General features: G+C 55.0%; 4 protein-coding genes across 4 annotated transcripts; 2 read left to right on the top strand and 2 right to left on the bottom strand.

The window, feature by feature from the left end:
- Window positions 1–554: 554 nt before the first annotated feature.
- On the bottom strand, window positions 555–3,763 carry CCOS01_16112 (uncharacterized protein; the record flags this gene model as incomplete). The annotated part of the gene is made up of 3 exons (XM_060464249.1): window positions 555–2,457; window positions 2,520–3,374; window positions 3,426–3,763. 3 exons carry the CDS (start codon window positions 3,761–3,763, stop codon window positions 555–557), a joined length of 3,096 nt encoding a protein of 1,031 aa, XP_060305304.1.
- Window positions 3,764–5,978: 2,215 nt separating this feature from the next.
- CCOS01_16111 (uncharacterized protein) lies at window positions 5,979–6,408 on the bottom strand (the record flags this gene model as incomplete). Its single annotated transcript, XM_060464248.1, has 2 exons — window positions 5,979–6,322; window positions 6,357–6,408. 2 exons carry the CDS (start codon window positions 6,406–6,408, stop codon window positions 5,979–5,981), a joined length of 396 nt encoding a protein of 131 aa, XP_060305303.1.
- Window positions 6,409–11,083: 4,675 nt separating this feature from the next.
- CCOS01_16110 (uncharacterized protein) lies at window positions 11,084–11,715 on the top strand (the record flags this gene model as incomplete). The annotated part of the gene is made up of 2 exons (XM_060464247.1): window positions 11,084–11,296; window positions 11,386–11,715. 2 exons carry the CDS (start codon window positions 11,084–11,086, stop codon window positions 11,713–11,715), a joined length of 543 nt encoding a protein of 180 aa, XP_060305302.1.
- A 739-nt stretch (window positions 11,716–12,454) lies between these two features.
- Window positions 12,455–14,251, top strand: CCOS01_16109 (chaperone DnaJ; the record flags this gene model as incomplete). Its single annotated transcript, XM_060464246.1, has 3 exons — window positions 12,455–12,640; window positions 12,700–13,934; window positions 14,077–14,251. The coding sequence occupies 3 exons, from the start codon at window positions 12,455–12,457 to the stop codon at window positions 14,249–14,251; spliced, it is 1,596 nt and encodes a 531-aa protein (XP_060305301.1).
- Between the last annotated feature and the right edge of the window lie 485 nt (window positions 14,252–14,736).

Here is a 14,736-nt window from a genome sequence, read left to right as displayed (position 1 = left end):
CGCAAAGAAAGTCACCGGCAATTCCCGAGCTACGTGGTCTCGGATAGGTGGGATTTCCAGTCCCTCAGACATCCCACGTTCCACGTCCTTACCTAGGTCGGTTTTCTCTTTTGGCAGCAGGTCGTCTACCGCGACCTGGAAATGGTATGGCGCCGACATGTATCAGACATTGCAATGGAAACTGGCATGTGGTCAGGCAAGATTATATTCATCAGTGTACTCTCTCCGAGACCCGACTTTTTCCGTCTCAGCGCTAATGCTGAAATGCCACGAAGAATCCATCGCGCTGTGGTAAGACGCGCGCATCATGGGGGTATAGATACAGTACAACACACAAGAAGGAAAGAAAATGCTCAAGCTGAATGTCCATGCTGGCTCCCATTTATTCGATTTCATCGTCTGGGGCCGTCATCCTCGTGTCATGTCATCGCAAGAAGTGGTATAATATTTCAAAGTCAACCCCCCCAGTCGTCAATAAGTCGTGCCATTACCATGCGTAAGTCGTAATTAGAATGGCTTGAATGCAGTTTGGTCGTAATTTCGCTACTCGCCAGTTACATCGTGGTAGCCCCAGCGTTCAGCTGGAGACAATTATTGAGCAGATTGGCGCCTTCATGCAACAGCTCCCAGCGGGTGGTTTCGAATGAGTCTTTGAGAACGAGCAGCATAGCCGTGTTTTCGTTGATGCCCTTCATGGCCTTGAGCTCGTCTGGCGAGGACGCGCCCCCATATTTCAAAAGATATTCGCGCATTTGTCGTAACTGTTCCTGCTTGGATGTCGGGGGCGGAACATCGGGGCAGGGACCTTCCAGGGCGAATCCGTAACACCAGACAACAAGGGCAGCAAAGTATAGAACCCAAGGCCTATTGAGGAGTACGTCGTCTCGTGCAGTGTACGGCTCATCGTACTTGAAGCCGTTGGGCTGATGTGCGTGGCCGCCATCGGGTATGAGAACAGATCTGATGAACTTGAGGGCGTAAAAGGTTGCGTCGCGAGCCTTGGCGGTTGGTGCCCAAATGTCCTTCATTCTCCGTTGAGCACTATTGAGATCTTGCTGCCCAATAGCTCGCCCAAGAAGCCGCTTTGCCCTGGCAAAGATTTGACAGTCGACAATGTCAACGTGCATTGCCATATGTGCAAGATGATGCAGCACGGTACGGCTCTCGAAAACGACGTTGGCGTCATTCTTCTTCGCCGAGTCGTAGCGGTATGGGTCAGAAGAGCCTTCTGTTCTTGTGAGGGACTTGTCGAAATCTTCCTTCCAAGCATCAAAGGCCCTGGTCAGTGTTCCCCGCCATTTGTCTCTGCCGCCCAGTGCCTGAGACACGCCACCGCCAAGAACGTTGACCTGAAGGTCTCTTTGATTCATATGCCAACTAACGCTGAGAAGACCGGCCATGAGGACCATGCGACCAAATGGATTGGTCTGCACGCCTTGACCACTGAGCGTTCGTTTGAGACCCTCCAGAAAAGAGATGGGTTTCACACCGTTGGACAGTAGATTAGACTCGACTCTGCCAACTTCCGCACCACTCGTGGCTTTCCACAAGGCCTCATCGCAGGGCAGAGGCAGCCTCATTTCGTGCGTGACCATAACCGTAGAGTGGCCAAACATGGTAGCATGGATGGAGTCAATGACAAAAGCAGCAAACGCAGCTCGTCGTGTCGACTCGTTAGTGATCCAGTGATTCCACCACTCGTCTGCGGTGTGGGCCATGCCGGATGCTGAAGAATGGCGTGAGCTGTTTGTCTTGTCATCTCGAGGGTTTGGTGGCGAGTCGAGAGATGATTTGCCAATGAGAGACCTTCCACGGCGCATCAGGGTGATTGTGGTTGCGTGATGAATGTGGGCTCGCTCGTGCAGCTCTCTGGTAGAGTACATCTTTTCGTACAGCTCGAGGAGTAGAAGTGTCTGGAACAGCCACAGCTTTGCCGGCGGCCTAAAGTTCGGGTCCATGAAAATCTCCCATCTCAGGTGCCAGGCTAGGAAGTTGGACAGCTGAGCACCCGCCTTTGTGACCTTCTGGCCGTGTGTTTTGTCGAGGCACGCCGCACCGATTGTCATCATTGCTAGAAGAAGCAGATTAGGCGTACGGTCGGGCGAGAATGTCGGCTTGTGGAGGATAGGAATCTGGTCACTGAAATGAACCCAGTACGAGCCGATGTAAGCCTGCATCATCCGCTTGCTAAGCATGTGATCGCCATCGCTGCGGTCACCCTCCAGAATGCTTTCACGTTGTCGCATCGCCGGAGCCTCATCGTTATCGTGAAACCTTTGGTTGATGAAGTCATAAATCTCTTGGCTCTTCTCCTCAGAGATTGTAGCCTCTGGAAGATTCTGGTCAAGCAGATTGTTGACAGCCATGACTTGATGAGGCCCCGAGGGAAAGTATCCCATAGGAACGCCGTCGGTTCCCACATAGGGGACGCTATAGGGGTTCTGGTACTCGCCGTAGCTGCAAAAAATGTTAGTGAAGTTCGTGGCCAAACGAAGGTCAAAACCAACTTGCTAACATACCCGGGAGCCACCATCTGGCCCATGGGCGAGCCTTCCCCTCCTTGTTGCGTGTTGAAGAGGTAGGCAACGAAATCTTCTGGGATCGTCACATATGGCGATTTACTCAAGATGCTATCGCTCCCAAAAACGGGGATCGTCCCAGGCATAGACATCTGATCAAGGAGCATCATCTCGCCTGACTGCTGGGGGTGACCCTGCTCACTGTACTCGGCCGAAGTGGCGGGTGCATATGTTTGGCCTTCACGGGGTGCGTTACCCGCGCCGTTGGAGAAGTCGGAGGGCGGCAAATTGAATTGTGGAAAGTTTTGCTGAGTTGTGTACGGTGCAGACTGAGGGGTGTTGTGCGGCTGGGTGTGGTAGCCGTGTGGATTGGCAACCGGGGACATGTAAGACCCGTTGGTCTGTCCAACCGGCCTTGGGCCGCTCGGAGACTGTTGCGGGGGGCGATGCGCCTGAACGCCTCCGTAGCCATTGTCGTGATGCATGTAGCCGTCCATTCCGCCAGGGTGCACACCTATTGGGTATCCCGGCGGGGTGTTGGTTGCCTGAATGAACGGGCTACCAGATACATCTTTGGGCGACTGATACTGCATTTGGGCTTGCCGCATATTGGCGAAGCCCGTTCCCGGCCGACTAATCTCGGGCGAAGCAGACCCAGGCAGCGGGAAAGGTGGGCGATCCGTGGTAGGGGAGATATGGCTCATCATCGAGTCCTTTCGGTTCAGGGCGGACCCCTTGGCTGTGTGACGGTCTCTATGGCGGTTACACAAATCAAGCCGAACAAAAGTGCGACTACAATCAGGAAAGTCACAAGCATAAATCTGCTTGGGCGTGTGGTTGAGCTGGTGACGGTATCTGAAGAGTTGTTAGTTTTGTGGGACATGGACTGTACACGGCACCACCTACAAGTGCTCGGCTCTAGAGTAGCTCTTTCCACAGCCCTCCTGAGGACATTCAAACTTTTTGTCCAAGCCTTTGCGACTCCTCCGTCTTTTTCTAGCAGGGCCACCGTCCGAGTTGGAGGAGCCGGCTTTTCCTTCGTCTCCATCATCGTCCATGATGTCGGCATCCTTGTCTTCAGAGACCTCCCGCAGTCTTCCCCTACCGCTTTCGTGTTCCTGCTTGATGAAATGCTGCGGACTCGTCCGCGGCTCGTGATTTGTCGCCATTGTCGCAGGCCCAGCAGAGGGCAGCGAGGTTGAGGATTTGAAGCTAGCTGGATGTGCGGGTAAAACAGAAGTCATGGTTTTTCAGACGGCAGCTTCGTGAGATAGGCGTCGGAAAATCCGAGGTTGTTGGCGGCGCGGGTCCTGTTACGATGTAACGGACCAAGACTTAGAGACACCAGCTTCGTTGCGCTCAAAGTTTATTGTCGCAACGGTGGTACTTGAGATGTTGTTTTGCGAAGCCTACGGGGGGCGGTAGAAACTCTTCGTTGTCAAGTGGCGCGCGACTTTGTCGGTCCAGTTGGATCAGTGGTGCTGGACGTCTCGTGTTCTTCAGTTTTCGTACTATACAAGCTGCGTGCGCAAAATCGCACTCGAGTTTTCTAGGTTGGCCTCTCCAAAGCCAATTGGAGAGGAATTTCAAAACATGACGGGGAGGAAGTAACACCGGCCAGTAGAGGTAACGGTAGCGGCAACAGCGTGGCAAGAAGGTAGAGCGCGATGCGTGAGGGAAAAGTCGCGGTTGAGAGCGCAGTCCTCGAGAACAGTGAGATGCTCCTTCAGTTGAGGTACCGAGACCCTTGAGGCGAGATCAGGCAAGGCAAGGTAAGGTAAGCAGCTGGGAATGGTTAGCAGGTGGATGTCGGTGGAGATGGTAGTATTAATGACGGGTCTGCCGCCTGTTGCGGTAAAATGGACGAGCGCTGGACTGCATGACAGAGCGAAAGAGAGGGGAGGGGGTGGGTGTCAAAAAAACAAAATAAGAGACGGCAAGGTTGGAGGTTGCGGATGGGAGTGGACCGGGGCCGAAGGGCTGTGGAGATGTGGACTAGAAAGGGCGATAGAGATGGACCATAGCGTTGCGACCTAGGGGGTGGGCGTGTAACAACCATGAGCCAGGCCTGGCGCCATCGACTCTCTGTTCCTCAGATCTTTCTCTGGTGCTCTCTCTCTCTCCCTATTTCCTGGGGGAGGCGTCGCCGCCGTTCCAGTCGCACAAGCTGTCGTCCGGGGCGGTCCAGCCTCTAAGAAGCAAGACAGTGAACCTTGAGTGAAAGGATGGCGGGAGACGGGACGATGACATGGTGTTGTATCGGGTACGGGATCTGCTGATGGAAGCGGAGGTGGACTGTAGTGGCTGTAGTGCAAGATCAGGTACCTGGAGCTTCGGGGTACATTGGCCCCGAACGGCGTGGTCCCTTGAGTGCGAAGTAAACCGAAGCGAACCGTTGCTGTCCGTCAGTGGCATTCCCCAGCTAACCTGAGGTTAAGGTAGGTACCTCAAACTCAAGGAAAGCGGCGACCGATTGCACGTCGGGGAGCGCCGCTGGGCAGATGGATCGGTGTTCAGCGCTTGTGACAACTACAGCAGCAGCTGCGGCTGCCATAGTAGCCGATGGAGCTTGGTCGCATGCCATCCGGCTGAGGCATCATCGTCCCGAGTAATCCGTGTTAAGCTCGATTCGTGGTCCTAAGCAATGTACGGTCTCCGGCACTGGAAGCTGAATGGACGTAGGTAGACGTGGACGTGGCAAATTGTCGTTCCTGATCCACGGCGGCATGTCTGGCGGGTACTAGGTGGGATTGTCTCTCAAATCCCCGGGGGGTTGGACTCGAAATGCCGGGAGACATGGTAAGGAACGGGAAGAGAACAGAAGGAAATATGGAGGGCGGGAAGGAGGCGACGGATGATGGAGAGACATGTGAATAGAGAGAGAGGGAGAACGAGACAAGACAGAATGGATTGGAATGCCTCACCTGAAGAAGATTTCACCTCGCCAAGTTGATGGACGCAAGGGCTCCCGCTGGACAGTGAACGGCAGTGCAGTGCAACGCAAAGCCAAACAAGGGGTGATGGTAGTTGGACGGGACGCGAAGCGCAGACACTGGCGTTTGTGTTGCTAATGTCGAGACAGGCAGAGAGAGTGCGCGAGAGAGAGACAGAGAGATGGGGGCGGCACGGAAAGGCAGGAAACAATGTCGTCTTTCTTCTCGAAGCTCGGATGGCAGGGCAGAAAGAAAGATGTTTGCTGCCGCTGAAGATTCGGGCCTTGTGGAGGTGTCGAATGGAGTGAATGGTGGTGAGTGGGTGGTGTTTGTGCTTGGTGCTTGGTGCTTGGTGCTGATGCTGATGCTGGTCCACCGTGTTAGTAGTTTACTCCGTATGGATACTTCGTACGCAGCAATGGCGGCAAAGTCCTGGGGAAGTGGGTTGAATTGGAAAAACAAAAAAAGAAGCGTTTGACCATCTGGGCAGATGGATCGAGAGCGCAGAGTGGGAGTGTGGGGGGTCTTATGCCACCTCCCACTCCCACTCCCACTCCCCCTTCTCGTCAGTCTTGCCTCTCGATTCTCCAAGCATCCAAGGTAAGGTAAGCTTCCCCCTCTCTCTCTGCTTCCATTCTGTGCAGTGCAGGGCAGGGCAGGGCAGCCAGGCAGGCAAGAGTGTGCGGGTTCTCTCTTCCACCCCCCGTGCCCCCCCCTTTCCCCCCCTCCACCCTTCCAGACAAACCTGGCCATCATCGGTGAACCCAGGGTGTGGCCAAGGTGTGAGGCCCGCCGGCGATGCGATGCGATGCGATGCGATGCGCAGAACGCAGAAAGATGCCCTTGACCAAGCAGCTACTAAGCTGTGCACTCCCACAGGAGCACACATACCGCAGTACCTACACGGTAGGGCCGTAGCATGCCAGAAAAAAAAAAGGTGTGGTGGGCCACGCCATGGAGGAGGGGTCCTTCATTAGTGCGCCTTCCTGCGCAGTATACTCCGTGACTCCGTACATAGTCACATAGAGTATCCGTAGAGTACATACATGTAAGTAATGATGAACATGTCATGTTGCGGTTTGAAATGCTCCTTGACTTTGGGTGACTCCCCTTTTGAGACCCTTCCTTGGCACAGTCTACCGAATGGTCTTTGAGGGTGCACTCGGAGAGGGGGGAGGGGGAAACTGGAAAGATGATGCGGCCGGGCACTACTATCGTATATCCGTACATGCAATAATTGCCATGGTACCTCGCCTCTGGCAGGATAGACGCGCCGAGGGAACGGCCATCTCTGAAAGTGTGCTGCAGGGCAATATCGGAACTTGAACAAGGGCAATAGGCCGTGTAAGCAGAAGGGGGTATCCGCCTGGTCTTCGGTACCGTTCGCGAGAACCCGACAAAATAAAAGTTGACAAGTGACCACCTGTGCATGTGCGTTCCTGCGCCTCGTCATTTACCCTCATGGAAGAAAAGCGTGCGGTATCCGTCCGAGGCAGCCGCACCATGCTCCTCACGTTTCCTCTGTATAGGTACACGGAGAGAGAGGTAGGAAAAGAGCAATGAGCCCAGAAGCCTGGTTGGCCGCAAAATCCCGCTCCAACAGCCGTCGCTATAGTCGTAGCCGAGGAAAATGTAACTGAACATGCTCAAGACTGCCGGCCACCGCTGGGTCTGGTTGCAATCCATGAATGCGTTTCGTCGGGTGGGAAACCGGACACTTCTGACCTGCTTTTCTTCTACCGTGAGGGAGCCGAGATCGATCTGGTTGGCGTGGATAATGAAAAGACTAAGCCGTAAGTATATCGGGTCAGGAACCCCCCAACTCATCACGTCGCTCGCCTCATCTTTTTTGGTCGACGGATATCGGTCGGCAAGCCGCCATGTTGAGCCAAGGTGAAGGAAGAATCAGTGACGTTTTGCTCTCACAATAGCTCCACATGGTTCCGAGTAGTGAGGCAATGGAGCGGGTCAGTCAAGCTGAGAGGGTGCTCTCATGACATTTCCAGGTGGTGGTCTCTGTCGTCGTACGACCGTCAACTGGATGAGCACAGCAAACACAGACTGGTCCCTTCGAGCTAGAGGGTCCCCGTCTGAAGACCCCCAAAGATCCCCCGAGTTCTCCTCGCTCGCCTTACGACAAGCATGCCCATGCCGTCCGTGACTGGCGTGGCTAGCTTCTGCAGGGATGGCCGGTGTGAGACTCGAGTCCCCTCAGTAGCTCACTTGAAGAAGACGAGACGTGTGGGGATGGGCGCGGTCTGGAGCTTGGACGGTGGACTTCACCCTTCTGGGGCGCCCTACCCCGGCCTATCGACATGGTTGCGTGGATCGGCCGCCAGTGTAGCCTAAGACTTCTCGAGCTTCTCTTTGGGGGTTATTGCTGCCAGCCTTTGCCAACCAGCATCTGCGTTATTTGACGGTTAGCTACCCACGGACGACACTGTCAAAACTCCCACCGAGACCGTTCTCATTAGGGCAATTGTCCACGTAATTTGCTTCATGACCCTTTGCCGCTCTGTGGTACCTCGGCGTCAATGGTGCTAAGAGCTGCAAGATTGCTCCCCTCGAGGGTGGTGTTGTGTTGACAGAAAGTGAGACAATGTGAGAGAAGTACGTAGTACGCCCGGAGCGTTGAGCAAGACGCAGAAGAGAGGCAGGGTTGCGCCACAAAACCAGCACAAATTTGCTGCAAATTGCCTGTCAATCACCTGTCACCGTTAATCCCACACGTGGTTATTCTCGTGGCAGGTCGCACCAGACCTACCAAACTGCCCGGCTATCGCGTCTAAGTTGTCGCTATCAAACCGAAGCTGCAGCACTCACTGATAAAGCTCGGAAAGGGCCATGTTGTGGCACTCCAAGCTAGCCGCCCATCATACGCGTACGAATTCACCCAAAGGCGGATGCCATGTCGTTGTCGATCTTGTGCCAGTCATCAACCCCACGCTCTGAGGCTGAGATGCGTGAGGCACATCAGGAACAAATACCGCATTCTCGGGTGGGGCGTGGGTGAATCTTCCAAGTCGGCATAGTCTCAATATCGAAGCAGACGGATACGTTCAAAAGAGTATTTCCGGAGTCTCAGCCGGTACTTCGGCCATCCCCGTTGATGCACTCTTCATACCTTGGCTCTTCTCATCTCGTAATGGGTTCCCAATCTGGTATAGACCCTGAAATCGGAAAGGCAGCACACGACCCTTCTTGGTCGGGGCACTAACACTCCAAATCTGCTCGTGGGCAGCTATCCACGCCCGACTTCCATCGATGCCGGCAGTCAAATGAGCTCAAGTCGCATTGCTTCGGTCAACAGATTAGCGGTTACTGGTTGGAAATAGCTGTTCGACTCGGAAACGATGGATCTTCGGACTCGCTACCCTGGTACCCTGCACCGCAATAGTTCTTCGTAGCTGCGCAGGACGCTTTTTCTTTTCCCGCTGGTTGTCACGCAACCATACAACTCATTTGAAATGGCGACGACCCAGCTGGATTTCGAATCGCCTCCCCAAGTTGCCAGCTAGATGATGTCGATAATACTCCGTAGCCGTCATCTTTAACTGTACATACTCTGCAGCCTAGGGCCGAGGCGACTCGCGAAAAGTTGTGGTGGAGGTGGGTGCAGGGATATTTAGCTGATCGTCGGTCAGCGCCTGTTGGAGGAAAACCACAGACAGTCGGCTCCACTCACGGTGAACTTTGGCAGGGACATGGGCTCCTTCGCAAGCTGGCCGTGGGCCAGCAAGGGTGAGGGTAACAACTAAATGATCTCCCTGGCAAGCCACAGTTCGGAAGCATATCGAACTGACAGCAAAGTTGATGGCGTTCGTGTTGGTCTTGGAGTTGCGGTTCCTTGGACGATTTGTATGGTCATGCCATCAAGTCTTCTTTTCGGATGAATATCATTGGTAGGTATTTGTGGCGCCTACGGCGGACAAAAGGTCGTGAGGGTTCAGGTCTCTCATCGAAAGCGTGCCACTTGCGCATGTCCTTGCGGATTGGAGCCGTGGCCAGGTTTAACACCTGACCAATCCACACGCTGATGCGCGTTCGACTGAGGATGCCCGATCATGCATCGTTTGGGTAGTCAGCCCCCCTTCTCGCGGCCTTTGGCAGGACCATGGCGTCAGTCAAATGAATAGACGAAATTTCGAGGCCTCAAAGCAGACGATATTCCCTCATGTTTGGCCTGCGTACTCCGTAGTTATTTTCGATATTAGTTGAGGAATAGAGCAGATAGCACGCCGTGGGGCTCTCAAGTCTGGCGTCGAAAGAAAGTTTGGGGGTCTCTTGGTCCACCTGCGTCTCGACGCGGGATGACCCTCGTGTGTATAGATTCAATTACGTGCGAGATGGCAACCCAAGCTACTGGGCCAGCCACACCTAGTGTTTCGTACAGCGTGGGGGATAGAAACCCAGACACAGTCGTGCCGGGCAAATCTCGCGGGCCGTATGTTGACTCGGGTATCTGTATGGCCGGGAGCCCTGGAGGTCTTGAGATGCCCTGGCTCGATCAGGAGGCCAAGAATGAAGGAGAAGCTCCCTTGGTGCTCGCGGATGTGGCCGATATGCTCGTGCAGCCAAGAGTCGTCCTCCCTCCATGTGGGGAAGTTGGGGTTGAGTTGGTGAGAGGGGATTGTCCCGTGCAAGCAGACGTCAATCCTTGGGCGCACAACATCCTTCAATTTTCAAGCTCTGCTGAATAAGTACTGCGTTCTGTGATTTTGATTTGCGGCGGACGGAAGCTTTCCCAATCGAGAGCTTGATTTACTGCCCCTGCCTGGATTGGCAAGTTGCCAATCGGAGCCCGTGTGTTGTTTACTGGCCGGTGGCACGCATTGCTTCCAGTGTACATATCTTCTAAGTCGCAGCTGCTGATATTGCCTCGAGATTGGATGCATTGGTGAAGGGCATTTGGCTTCCACGAGTCTGAAATAGTAGGATCTGTTGTGTTCAATGAAAGGACTGGACAACGGGAATAGGTAGCCGCCGTCTGGAGTTGGAGAGCGCGGAAAAAGGTGAGGGGCCGATGGAAACTCCACCCTCGAGGGAGGGTCCACCATTGCGCTATCCCAATTAGGCTGGAGCTGAAAATTTGCTCCGGAGCCGACAGGTGCATGTAACTTAGGTAAGCAGGCAGAATGTCGGGGATCGCATTTCGAGCAGCGACTTTGTGTATGTACGTACCGATGTCGCACCACATTGACGCCAGCAACGGGGCCCAACTTTTCCAGGCACAACCTCTCGTGCCTCTCCAACTGTTCAGCGCTCGCTGCTCAGAGTTCGCGCCAGACCCCGAATTCCGCCATGCCGCCAGTGGCCGCCCCGCAGCTCGCTCCTGGAGGCAGGGCCCTGGGCAACCTGCTAGCAACCAACAGAGGCACCGCCGGCTGTTTGGTGCCATGACGTGAGAAAAAATCCCGTTCTCGCCCACACCACGCATCCACGCACGCTTCCACTCTCTCGCCCCGGCCCTGCCTCTCTTCCCCCCTCACCACACCTCACCAAATTCTTCCCAGTCTCCGTTCTCGAGTACGATGTGATACCTGAGCACGCCTCTCTCCTCCATTTCCTACGACCTGTACCAAACCAGCTACGACGGTCTCGGCAAATCCTTATTTCATCCCTACTACCGTCATGGCACCCAAATCTTCCAAGGTCGCTCACGACGACACAAAGTCCGAGAACACAAACACCAAAGAGAAGCACACGTCTAGCTCTGGTAGTCACTCGAATGGCAAGCTTCGCCGTGTAGCTAGTTCGACGGGGTCTCAATTGCGAGAAGTCACGAATGCCAACGCTTCTGCTGACGCTCCCGCTCCGGCCAAGGAGACTGCCCAAAATCCTGGCGTAAGAATACACCTCACCCCTTCGACCTCGCTATACCCACGCAGGCATCCCAGCCTTGTAAAACTGCCGGCTAACTTTGTCCTTCCTAGATTCAATGGAAAACCTTTGAGCGAGACACACTCCATGCGTACCGTCGCGAACACCACCTCAACACTCCTACCTCCTTTTCCTGCTCGTACCGTCAATTGGTCCTTTCGCGACCCGGTGGCATTGGCCTACACTCCCCAACGATGGCCCGGAAGAAGGAGAATAGAAGGCAGAGCAAAGAGCAACTGGCGATGACGGTACGGAAACACTTCAATGGTGTCGGCATACAAGAAAACGATGTCATCGTCGACTTTATTCACAAAGTCAGGAGCCAGGCCATAACCAAGGGCGACCGCCACAGAAGAGCGAATTCGAAATCGCACGACACTTGAAGACCTTAATGACGGAACGACTACTATTTGGGAATTAAACGCATCGAAAGAAGTTGGTTAACGGGTGTCTTTGTGTGTCACCGGAGCATAGAGCCACGCCCGGCCATTTGGGCGATTTCGAACTGCATAATGATACCTCACCATGGGCAGGAAACCCCCCATGACGATAGACGACAAAGGCTAGACCCTTTGTCTCAATTTTTTCTTACATAGTTATGATCTATTACAGTAATGGAATATGGAGTTTTGGATCGGAAGAGTCTTCAGAAATCTACATTTAGTCTTGACATTGGCGCCTTAATTCCCCCCGGCTGCTCCTCCGAGTCCCGGCGCACCATAGGCTTTCATGCACGCACAACGCGCATCCCCCAGAAGTAGCCGCGAATTTCCACCTGCGGGCTGTGGGGCCTGTTCGCGAGCCACTTAAAGCCATCCCAAATTGCTGACGTGAAGCTTGAGGTGCAGCAGTTGTCCCCATTTTACCTATCCAAATTACCCCCGGTCCCCCTGCACTCACCCGCGCCTTTCTTGCTGCAGGTGCCTGAGGCAATCACCGACTTTCGGCTTAGCATCGGGCCAAAAAAAAAGTTGATATCATCCCGTCTTTCAATGGCATCGAAGGGCAAAGAATTTGCGGGAGAGTTCCACTTGGACGTTGATGCTTTTTCCGCATCCCCGGGCCAATTTAACCCCCTAAAATCTACGACATACTGCTTCAGATGAATCGACAAGCTTCACAATGAATGCAAGCATTCTCACCAAGGCAGTGGCACCGGGCCGTCTGCTGTCCAGCCGTATTTCCAGGCAATCCAAGCTCAAGGATTCGGTCTGCAAACGCGCCCAAATCCACACCGTCACTTGTACCGTTAGACCCACGAAGCCTCTAGCTTCCCGGGTGACATCTCAAGCTCCCTCATCCAAACGTGTAAGTAAATATCGCTTGCTAAAGTGTCTAGACAGCTTGCTGAGTGTTTACCTTTCAAGGCATTTCATGCGACATCCACCAACCTCGCACCGAGCGACCCCTACAAGACCCTGGGTGTTGACAAATCAGCATCTGCGGGCGACATCAAGAAGGCATACTACGGCCTAGCGAAGAAATACCATCCCGACACCAACAAAGATGCCGGAGCCAAGGAGAAGTTTGGCGAGATCCAGAGCGCATACGAAATCCTGTCCGACCCCAAGAAGAAGCAGCAATTCGACCAGTACGGCGCTGCCGGCTTCGACCCCAGCGGCGGCGGCGGCGACCCGTTCGGAGGCGCTGGAAACCCATTCGGCGGCGGGTTCGGAGGACAGGGCGGCTTCGGCGGCGCCGGCGGCTTCAACTTTGACGACATCTTCTCCGCGTTCACGGGCGGCCAGGGCTTCGGACGCCGCGGCGGCGGCGGAGGAGGCGGACGGAACCCCTTCCAGCAGGAGATCCTGGTGGGCGACAACATTGAGGTGCAGTCGAGCATATCCTTCATGGAGGCGGCCAAGGGAACGAGCAAGACCATCACGGTGACGCCCCTGACGGAGTGCGGGACGTGTACGGGCAGCGGGCTCAAGCAGGGCACCAAGCGGTCGGCGTGCAAGTCGTGCAACGGGACGGGCACGCGGGTGCATTTCATGAACGGCGGGTTCCAGATGGCGTCGACGTGCGGCAGCTGCGGCGGCACGGGCACGACGATCCCCCGGGGGTCGGAGTGCAGGTCGTGCGCGGGCAACGGCGTCGTGAGGGAGCGCAAGACCATCACGGTCGATATCCCCGCGGGCATCGAGGACGGGATGCGTCTGCGCGTCGACGGCGCGGGCGACGCGCCCGTGACGGGCAAGAACGCCGAGGCGGGCATGCGGACGCAAAAAGGCGACCTCTACGTCTTTGTGCGCGTCGCGACGGATCCCAAGTTCCGCCGTGCCGGGTCGGACATCCTGTACACGGCCAGCATCCCCATCACGACGGCGATGCTCGGCGGCGAGGTCACGGTGCCGACGCTCGACGGGCAGGTCAACGTCAAGGTGGCCACGGGCACCAACACGGGCGACAAGCTGACGCTGTCGGGCATGGGCATGAAGAAGCTCAACGGCAGGCGGGGCGGCTCCGGCGACCTCAAGGTGGAGTTCCGGGTTAATATGCCCAAGTACCTGAGCGCGAACCAGCGGACGCTGGTGGAGATGCTGGCGAACGAGATGGGAGACAAGACGGCGCGGAAGATTATGAACGTCACTCCCCAGGGGTGAGTCCTTTTTCCTGCGCGAGACCATGAGCGAGCGAGCCAGTCGACACCGGGCCTTTCCTCTTCATTCCTCTCTCTCTACCTCACACCATCCTAACGTTAGGATGCGTCGACGCCCGTTTTTACTAATTCCCGAAAGCAGAACCCAGCCAGCATCCCCGGATGACTCCGAGACTCACAAGAACGAGGGCTTCCTCAAGTCCATGTGGCACACCCTGACGAACCACCCGGCTCACCAGAAGCCTGGTGAGGACGGTGCGGCACCAACGGATAAGAAGACGGACGAGAAGAAGGACGAGTCCAAGAAGGACTCTTGAGCTCTTGGTGGCTCGCCGTGAGTCAGAGGGTGTCTTTAATGTCCTCCGTCCTTGTACCATATCTCGGGCCTCCTTGCGCGGGCCTTGGCGGGTGTAGACGCGAACTTATAGAAAAAGCGGAAAAGTGTTGGAGGATCTTGCATGGCAGGTGTTTAACAAGGTTTTTTTCCCCTGGGTTTCTGGCTTCTTTGTGCCCTCGACCTTCAGAAGGGGGGAAGGAGATTGCCAGCCCATTTTTGTTTGGTTTATGGAGGGAGCCTCATTGCTTTACTCGATTGTATTATTCACATGACTAAGAAAAAAGTGTACACTGTAGTATAGACCATAGGAGAGAGAGAAGAGATGGGAGGAGGGGAGAGGAGGGGAGGAAAGAAGGATAAGCCAGCTCCCCGCGGAGGCCACTCACCTCAAATTATTTACAAAGGACCACACCCAATCAATGAAGACAATATTCAACAACTTCTTTCTCAACTACGTTCGCAGGA

The sequence above is a fragment of the Colletotrichum costaricense genome (genome assembly GCF_030867565.1).
Source record: "Colletotrichum costaricense strain IMI 309622 chromosome Unknown Scaffold_27.1, whole genome shotgun sequence".
NCBI classification, from domain to species: domain Eukaryota; kingdom Fungi; phylum Ascomycota; class Sordariomycetes; order Glomerellales; family Glomerellaceae; genus Colletotrichum; species Colletotrichum costaricense.
This window is presented reverse-complemented; position numbering and strand designations above follow the sequence as displayed.